Source organism: Sinocyclocheilus rhinocerous, unplaced genomic scaffold (genome assembly GCF_001515625.1).
Source record: "Sinocyclocheilus rhinocerous isolate Xijiao unplaced genomic scaffold, SAMN03320098_v1.1 scaffold2335, whole genome shotgun sequence".
In the NCBI taxonomy this organism is placed as follows: domain Eukaryota; kingdom Metazoa; phylum Chordata; class Actinopteri; order Cypriniformes; family Cyprinidae; genus Sinocyclocheilus; species Sinocyclocheilus rhinocerous.
Window position 1 is genome coordinate 250,893 of NW_015636844.1, and position 10,076 is coordinate 260,968.

The 10,076-nt window shown below is 36.4% G+C and overlaps 1 protein-coding gene across 1 annotated transcript in view; it reads left to right on the forward strand.

Annotated features, from left to right (window-relative positions):
- The window catches only part of LOC107748109 (H-2 class II histocompatibility antigen gamma chain-like), an 8,719-nt gene extending 3,623 nt beyond the window's left edge, over positions 1–5,096 (forward strand). Inside the window, exons 2-6 of the mRNA XM_016562767.1 lie at positions 3,187–3,347; positions 3,500–3,579; positions 3,823–3,850; positions 3,932–4,138; positions 4,636–5,096. Of these exons, the coding sequence (XP_016418253.1) occupies positions 3,187–3,347; positions 3,500–3,579; positions 3,823–3,850; positions 3,932–4,138; positions 4,636–4,682 (523 nt within the window). The 3' untranslated portion in view covers positions 4,683–5,096. The remainder of the gene's footprint in view (positions 1–3,186; positions 3,348–3,499; positions 3,580–3,822; positions 3,851–3,931; positions 4,139–4,635) is intronic.
- The last annotated feature ends 4,980 nt before the right edge of the window (positions 5,097–10,076 follow it).

Below are 10,076 nucleotides of genomic sequence, written 5' to 3' on the forward strand. Positions count from 1 at the left end.
TGGTGTTCTCCCAAAAGTGATGGAAAGTCTTGGTTCTTTATCACATTCTGTTAAATCTACCCTTCGTAATTTAGGTGTTCATATGGGACAAGCCTTCAGTCTTGATCAACATGTGAATTATTTGGTTCGTAATAGTTTTTATCAGTTGAGAAACATCGCAAAATTGAGGCCAGTTGTGTCCACAGCGGAGATAGAAATGATTATACATGCATTTATTTCCTCCCGCCTTGATTATTGTAACTCTCTTTTTACTTGTCTTAATAATTCATCCCTGAAACGTTTACAAGTGGTTCAAAATGCTGCTGCTAAGCTTTTAACTAAGTCATCAAAGAGATCTCACGTAACCCCAATTTAAATTTCTTTACATTGGCTCCCTGTCAAATTTAGAATTCATTTTAAAATTCTTGTGATGGTGTTTAGAGCATTGCATGGTCCTGACACTTGCTCTTGAAAGGTGCTATAGAAATAAACATTATTTACTAACCAAAATTTATTCTGACACCTTCAACATTTTTCACTTATAATAGTTTATTTGCTATAGTTTAGAAAATGGTAATAAAATATGACAAGAAATCTGTGTCGGGTTAAAAATTATAAAATTATAAAATAAAAGTGAAACTGTGTCAGGACAAAATCATCTTGATAATATCAGATAAATTTGATAGAAAGGTATGTAATGGATTACAATTAACCAAAAATTCAGACAACTGTTAGTATGACAATATTTAGCTTCACAACTATCAATACTTTGTTGACCAGTTACCAAGCAATGCTTAATTTTGTTCAGTCTGTGGTGTAAAAAGTTCACATTAGCAATTAAAGAAAAAGAAAAAAAAAAACACTTAAGCAAAACATGGTCAGGTCAAAGTGTCTGAATCATTTTTGGTCCCAAATTTTTTATCAGTTTTACTGGTAGTCCACTGTATGAAGAATTTTTGGGTATAATATGTCACAGTTTACTTTATTTTGCTATACTCACTTACATAAATGAACTATAGTGTCATGCAAATATCAAAAAATATCATATAATATATATAAAAAATATCAAATTATCAAAAGAAATATCAAATTAAATTATATCTGGTGTCTGAATAATTGTTGGTTTGACTGTGGATTAATTCTTGTGAAAACTACAAAGTAATTCAGTTAAGAGCAGTGAGTGATTTTCTTTCATTTTCTTGGATTAACATTAAAGTCGGCATGAAATCAAAATTGAAAATTCTTATTTTTTTATGGAATACTGTAGTGTTTATTATAAATAATTTATCCGTGCACTTCATTCTTTTTTTTTTAAAATTCATGTGCCCTCATAATCTTTAATCAAATACGTTAACCTCCCCTCCCCCTCAAAACAACTCATCTTCTCTTCCGGTCACGAGCTATGGCACAAGAGCGGAGCTAGTGACGTGAGGGGTAAACGCTGGGATAAACGACAGGGGGAAAAGCTGAAGCTGATGCTTCACTTTATAGAAATCAATGCATTGACCAGTGCTGACGCAAGCCATGGGGGAGTACACTACCCTTAAAAATGGAAAGAATATTAGGATATTACCACAACATTACTCTTAATATGACTTAACCTGATGGAGGACGCGCTCAGTCATCCGCGCGCGCACGCTGTTACTTAGGCATGTTTTGTGTCATTGATCGTCCTCGTCTTCCTCAATAAATAAAACATTTCTTCATGCTAGGGTGTCGGCGGTGAATCCAGTGGAGAGAAATCCCCTCAAAACTAACTGCAAACTGGCATTCAGATCTGCCTCCATTCTGTTAGCAACGCCCCAACTTCCAATGATCCAATCAATTCCCGAAGGACAAAATCAAGTCCTGCCCTCTCATTTCAGATGCCGTTTCACTCGGATTGATGTCACAGTAGAGAAAAAAAAGACAATTGCTACTTTCGTTTCATGCCGACTTTAAGGACATCGACAGCTGCTAGTAAATTAGGCACAGTCACTTTAAGAGACAATGCATCCATTATAATGATACACATCCGATTTCTTTCTCAACGGTTTACTTTCACTTAAGACATTTTTTTTCGAGGATACTTTCCAAGACGGGTATTTTGACATAATTTTGTATGTATTTGTCGGTACAAAGCGAGAAGAGGCTAATTTCGGTGTTCAAGCGCTTTGAGACGCGTCTCTCTGCGTGCGCCCTGTGCGCACAGAACACCGCGCGGATGCTGAATTGGGCTCTTTCACATCTTTTTCTGTTTGCATGTTTAAACTGTGATTTGTATTTGTTCGTTCAGGTGCAGGAGGACGCGAAGTAGAGCTCGGTTCGGTGTTGCTGTCCGTGAGACGCGGCTCTCTGCATGCGCACCGAACACGGCACGCGAGTAGCCTACTCAGTTGACTTTTTCCACGTCTTGTGTTTGAATGCCTTAAACTCTTTTGAATGTTTAAATTGGCAAGGCTTAAAGACACGTGCAAATGATAAGCTTTCGTGACGATGCGCAGCAGTGGCCCGTCAACTGTCCTGAGCGTCTTCTTGAGAAAATTAAAGCCTTGTGTCTAAATAAGTTAGGTTCCAAATTTGAAGTTGATATGAAAAAATTGAGGTTCCTGTGAGATTTTATTTAAACAGCCACGGGGTGCCATCAAAACTCCATTGAATTGCATTTTTCTGTCACAAATGTCTAGATTTCTCTGTAAATCTTACTTCTATCTCAAAATAACCACTAAATATGGAATCCCGAGACTCAGACGTTTCCAATGATATGTATTTTGTCAAGATTATAAAAAGTTTTGATTGTAAAATACTGTAATACATTTTGTAATATGACACTTGACACCGCCCACTAAGGGGGAGGAGACCGCCAAAAGATTTTAAAGTACCATTTCCATGGTAACGCAATGTCCGATTTCAAAATGGTTTTCACAGGATGAATCTAAATGATGATGATTACTAAAAGATTTGATAGAGAAAAAGGACAACAAAAAAAAGAGTGCCAAACGTCCCACAGGTGGGACGGTGACAGTTAAGGGAGACACTCATATTCGATTTTTCTTGTGCTCAAAATATTTAATAAAACGTTTATTTTAATGTAAACCAAAGTTTATTATCAAACATTTCTGCCCACTTGAGGACAGGCAACTGTTTTTAAAGAATAATTTGTTAGTGTTTTACATATCATCATAGCATTTCACTCATTTAAATACACTGGTTTATGTTTCCTAACAGATCTAACAATCAGGCCCTGAAGGTGGCAGGAGTGACTCTGCTGGTTGGCATACTGATCGCAGGTCAGGCCTTCACCGCCTACATGGCCTACAGCCAGAAGGAGCAGCTCAACACCCTGGAGAGACGCAGCGACCGCCTGCAGGAGATCAGCCGCAAGTCTGGTCAGTGAGCTTCATGGCTTAACATCCACTGTAATATTTTTATTTTATGGGCTTCTCATCATGCTACCTTTTAAATCACCCTTAACCCATTACCACAGATGTCCTCTAATGAAAGCATAATAATACAGACTTTCTTCCCTTTTTTTGTGCAGTCATGCGTGCCCCCTTGCAAATGCATCTCCCCATGAGCTCTCTCGCTCTGACATATGAGGAGGCACCCAAGGAGAAGAAGGTAAGTTGTCCTCTTGAATGTGTTTTAATGTGGGCTGACGGCCACTTGATGTCAGGATTGAGTTAGAAAACGAAATCAAGTTTTAAAGCAGTGTTTCTCAAATGGTTTTGCTTTAGAAATGATGAATATCAAAACAGGAAGCGATAAATGAAAATATAAAATTATGGAATATATAAATCCTACCATCTACAGCTTTCTCATCTCATTCATGCTTTTTTTTTGTCATTATGCTCTGTTTTTCAGGATTCCTCTTCCTCAACTCCTAAACCAGGTATCGAGATCTTGCCATTTTGAATCAAAGTAGCAGTTTGATGTCCTTTGCTCACACATATATGTATTTTCTGTCCCACAGAGCTCACCCAGTGCCAGAAGGAGGCTTCTGGGGAGGTCAAGAGTCTCCTGCCATCCTTCCGCCCCAGGTGTGATGAGAATGGAGACTATCTGGCCCAGCAGTGCTGGGACAAGACTGACTGGTGCTGGTGTGTGGACAAGAACGGCGTTGAGATTCATGATTCCCTGACTAACACCAGTGATACTAAGTGTCAGGGCTTCAATTCCGGTATGAGCTGAATATTTGTGTTGCCATGGGAGCTGAATTATTCTGTGGCATACATGACCTACTCACATTAATTATATTAATATCAAGAGTAGTACATGTGCTACATCTTCAAAAAGAAATAAAATAGTTTTCCTTTTATGTGTGTCACATAATTTAAAGCAACTGTATGTACGTTTTTTTAAAATATCCGTTTCAAAACCATTCTGATGGTACAGTGACTTCTAATCAGTGACTGGCTTCTGTTTCTTTCCCACATTCCTCAAACGTTTTTTTTTTCTGGCAATATGTAAGTTTGGAGAGCAGGTACGAAATTCTGCGAAAAAGGGCAGGTTTCTTTACAGCAGCAACAAATACATGTGAAATGCTATTCACAATTACGACAGCATATTCATTTGCATATTGTTTTCATTTAGCAGTTTCATATTCTAAATGTAGTCAGTGGTGTTATATGATATGTAACTCTAATATAAATCATTCTTCACTGTTCCTTATTTTAGCTGATAAAGTGGTGTTGGAGCCTCTGGTGGGGACAGATGGCCAGTGAAAAGGAGCAGCGAGGAGCAGTTAAAACATAAATGTCATTTTCTGGTATCTTTAACTTTAACACTTGTACTTTCACATTTACTTTAGATTTATGGTTTGGTTTGAGGTAAACTTCTTAATTCAGTCTATTAAGATATTTTGCTGTCACAATAGCAGAAATCTAAAATAAAGTTAATTGTTTTGTATTGTACTGGTAATTATTACAGACTATAGTAGATTAACTTCAGCTGTGTTGACCTTTTATGAAAAGCTTGGACTTGATGGCATTTTGGATGGCTTTTTTTTAACTAACCTTTAATGTTCTTTTATTGTGAGTGTAAAATGGATCAAGAGAGCTAAGCAATATATAGAAGGATAGCTGAAATTGGATGATGGATAGCTAACAAAGATGGACAATAAAATTAATTACTAACTACTTGTGTGCTCTGTGTCTGATTTAGACAAATGGCAAAGTCTAAAGGCTGATGTTTTTTTGCATGGCCCCAAAGATGCTTTGCAAATATTTTAGGATTTTTAAATTTACCTTTGTAATTAAGGCTGGAACACACATAGAGATATTACAAAAATAGATGGACCTCTATGTACAACTGAAAAGAGATAACAAACCAGCAGAGCTGTGTGAAAGAGCATAAAGTGAGAAAGACACTAACCAAATACAGACTGAGTGATCACTGTCTGGCTATAGAGAGAAGAGATGGCAGCCGCCAGAGCAGAGTGTTCACTGTGCTCTCAGAGAGCTGTGGAAACTGAAGAACACTTCCTGCTGCAACGTGACCACTATCAGAACATTCCATCTACTTCGAGCTAAGCAATATATAGAAGGATAACTGAAATTGGATGATGGATAGCTAACAAAGATGGACAATAAAATTAATTACTAACTACTTGTGTGCTCTGTGTCTGATTTAGACAAATGGCAAAGTCTAAAGGCTGATGTTTTTTTGCATGGCCCCAAAGATGCTTTGCAAATATTTTAGATTTTTACATTTACCTTTGTAATTAAGGCTGGAACACACATAGAGAGATATTACAAAAATAGATGGACCTCTATGTACAACTGAAAAGAGGTAACAAACCAGCAGAGCTGTGTGAAAGAGCATAAAGTGAGAAAGACACTAACCAAATACAGACTGAGTGATCACTGTCTGGCTATAGAGAGAAGAGATGGCAGCCGCCAGAGCAGAGTGTTCACTGTGCTCTCAGAGAGCTGTGGAAACTGAAGAACACTTCCTGCTGCAACGTGACCACTATCAGAACATTCCATCTACTTCCCAAAATTTCACCTAATTTTATGGCTCTACCAAATCCAGAAAAATTAAGACATGCATCGGGAGAAATCTCCAGCTTGATCACAACAGCATCAAAAGCTGTAACAGCTTGCCACAAACTAAGAGAGTCAGCCAGTGGACAAAACTAAACTAATATCACATTCTTAATGTCTCACTTCATTTTTTTTTGTCTTGATCACTTTCTTATTTCTTGTTTATAAAACATGTATCCATTTATTTACTTATTTTATTCATTGCTCATGTAATGGCCAATGCTTTGGCAATACTGCACAAGTGTAAGTGTGTGTGTGTGTGTGTGTGTGTGAGAGAGAGAGTTTATTTGGCATAAGAGGGGTGCATATGGGATTTTATCTTACTAAAATGACATTGATTTGTATATCATGGTCTGACATTCCAAAACATGTTTAAGGATTTGTCTCTTTGCCTCTTTATTTTTTCCAATTAAAAATAATTTACCATACATTTTCTTGACCCAATTTAAGGTTTTGTTCATTAAAATACATTTTCAAAAATTCTTGTAAAAACACATGCAATGTATGTAAAAGAATCTATCCAAAAATATATCACACATTATGGCAAAAATGTGAGTAAAAAACTTTACTCACATAAAGCAAAGGAAAAGAATTCCTATTATTCAAAACTTTTCTTTTGAAATAATTCTTTACACAGAAAAGGTATGCATTATGATATGGATTACACTTTAAAACCACACCACTGAATTCAATACTCCATCTGAAAATCAGTTCTCATCCTCTAACTGGACTGCTTCCTGTTTTATATTTCACTTCCAAAATGCTGACTTTCATTCATATTTAATACAAGCAGAAGTGGAAGAGTTGAGTGTGGTAAAGTGCAACATTTATTTATCCAACAAATGTATAAAAGGCTTCAGCTACTCAAGTCCAGCAATCTGACATTTGACAGGTACAGGAATTGTTCAATGGCAGACATTATTTACAGAGTGTGTTGTGCCTGATTGTTCACCTGTTTTAGTGCAAACCTCTATTTAAAAGAAAAAAATATATATTTATGTAACAGACAGAACATTAACACTTGAAGCATATTAAGGACTGATAAAGCTTTGGCCATCTGTACCATCATAAGGAATTTAGGTATAGAGTCTTTAAAAAAAGAAGCTGCTGTAACAGCACAGACCTACCCCATTTTAAATAGAAAACTATATAAAACTGCTAACCTGAGAAGCTTAATTATTTTAGACACCAAAGTATCATCTAAATACATCCAGTTATTCTATGTGGTCTGATGAGTGGCACCTCAGTTGAGGTACATGTTGAAGTTTTTGGATGAGGCACCATTTCTGAGTTTGTATCATTTTGGCTCCCTCTATCTCTTCTTGAATGAGCTGAAGTAGTTTTTTATGGACTGCTCAACATTAGGCACTTGATAGCTCTGAGCAGCATAGATGCCTGTGCATGTTCCTACAAGAACTCCCAGGATTGCAGAGGAGCGGAGCTTTGCCACCACATACCCAGCCAAAAAGCCCTTGAGGAAGGGAGAACTGAGCACACTTCCACCCTAAATTGAGGAAGAGGGCAAAAAACAATGAGTGAGAGAGAAACTTGAACACAGAACTTCATTAAACAAAATGATCATATGGACCCTTTTCACATTTACGGGATTGGAACATACTCCAATACTGAATTTGAATATTGACTTTCCAATGGAGTAAGAAATTTGAGCGTACAGCTGTTGTTTAAAGTGCAACAGTCCAGTTCCGCCCAGATTATTTCAACTTATTTTGATAAACAATCATGTTTAACATTGGAATTCCTTATTGATAAACAACATTTTGCCCATGATTCTACAAAGAAATCTTTGTAGAAAATCACCAATCAGAAAATCAAAACAAGCAATTTGCACCAAAGGAACTCGACTTTAGTGCCTTCCACTCCCATGAATGATGCACTGCAAATGGCATATTCGAGTCTATATAAATGCATATTTTGCAATAAACATAAAATATATTGTTTCGATATACATAATCAACATCTTTAAATCAACAGTTTTAGATTTATCCATTATTTTTATTTTGATTATGTCATTCTTGTGATTGTAGTTCTTTCCCTCATTGAATTCGTAAAGTACGCAATTTTGTCGCTCTCTCTCTCTCTCTCTCTCTCTCGCGTGCGCGCTCGCGCATACACACACACACGATGCGCAAAACTCTGCATTTGAACAGTCAATAGCAAATACTTAAACTAATAACAAAACAGTAGCTGATTCAGAAGCGCCAGATTGTCATAGCAAGGTCAGAATTACCTCCTCTCCTAGATTCACAAAACGGTGTCTGATTTTCAAATACTTTTTTTGCTTCAAATCAAAGTTTGTAGTGTTGTGAATCACCTCAGAGATGGTTAGTTAATGGATTTTTGATAAAGACTTTTTAAATCCCTATGGGAAGAAAGAATAGAAAAAAAAATACTTCTGGAAACAAGGCTGCTGAAAAACTTGACTGGCATTGTTGCACTCTCACAGCAGTGTTCACTAGTGTTTACATTTTTTTTTGTTTTTTTCTAATGAAAATATCCTCCTGAGAACCAAAAGAAAAAAAGTTTTGTGAATTTTGTTGTTTTTTATGTCATTCCATTGGTTGGAGCATAAGAAACAAATGGAGAAAAACACACCTTTGAAAAAATATATTTATTCATATTTTATTTTATGTCCTTTGTAGAGGATGTCACGACTAATTATAAAAAAAAAAATAGACATGAAAGGGCATGTATAGGCAAAAACAATGTTTTATTTTAGTTTTAGGTTTCAAGCTATTTTTAACCAAACTTTGTACAAAGATGATTCTCAACTATGTTATGAAAATTATAACAATGATTTGATATACTATTTTACTTTATGCAATATGTACATAACTGTCCATAAATTGGTATTCCCATTCTATACAATGTACAGGGCTCGCAAAATCGCTAGCCCGACGTCCCAGGGCTATTGTGTTTTCCAGTCGGGCTACCAAAATGTAACACCACTCTGCCCGACGGGCTATCTTAAAGGGGTCATATGATGCTTTTTTAAAGATCATTATTTTGTGTATTTGGACTTCAGGGATCTTATCTATGCACAATCAGCTTGTAACACTCCAAAGAGAAAGGAAAACTTGAAATCGCATCATATGACCCCTTTAAATACAGATCTCCCGCGGGTACTTAAAAACTCCTAAAGTGAGTTCTTAATCAAACTTAAGGCCATAAAAAGTTTTAAATATGTTAAATGATATAAGAAATGTCTTAATTATAATTTCAAGAGGTTTTACAGTTGGGGACGGAAAGACAAGCGTCGCGATATGGCTGGATAAAAAAAGACAATGATGTCATTGCATAAATATGAGCGCTGCACATTTCAAGTCAAAACGTGGCGCGGATGTCTTTATTTGAATGTATCTGAAGGGAACAGACTGTCCTCAGAAACGTGTCGTTGGCATTTTAATTTCATTTGACCTATAATTCCTGATAAAGCAGCGTTTATTAGTGTACAGCCGTTACCGGGGAAACCGCAATATTTCAGCGCTCCTGAATTTGCATTTCCAATGAGCCTTTCTTTGTGTTTATGGTCAGATCAATGCAAATATCAACTCGTGTTTTTACGCAGAAAACACAGTTGTAAATGAGAAAGAAGTTAATGTGCCTTCTTAAAATCTAAACAATTAAGACAGTAATATTTATACATTTTAAATTGACAATTTATATGCTTGATTTAAGTTTAAGTTTATGCATTTAGCAGACGCTTAAAGCGACTTACAGTGCATTCAGGTTATACATTTTTTACCAGTATGTGTGTTCCCTGGGATTCATACTGTTTATTTTACTCGTGCAGCTTTTAAAATGGGTTAAAAAATGCCTTAAAGGGGTCCTATTATGCTCTTTTACAAAGTCTTGATTTTGTTTTGGGGGTGTACTAGAACATGCTCTCATGCTTGGTGGTTCGAAAAACACATTATTTTTCACATAATTTACATTATTAAAATACCTTCCTCCCCATCCTGGCACAAACGGCTCGATTAGTTCCGGCTTTGATGAACTTCTTCATCGTCTCGTCTGATGCACTCAACCAAGCGTTCTAACCACAACCTCGCCCCT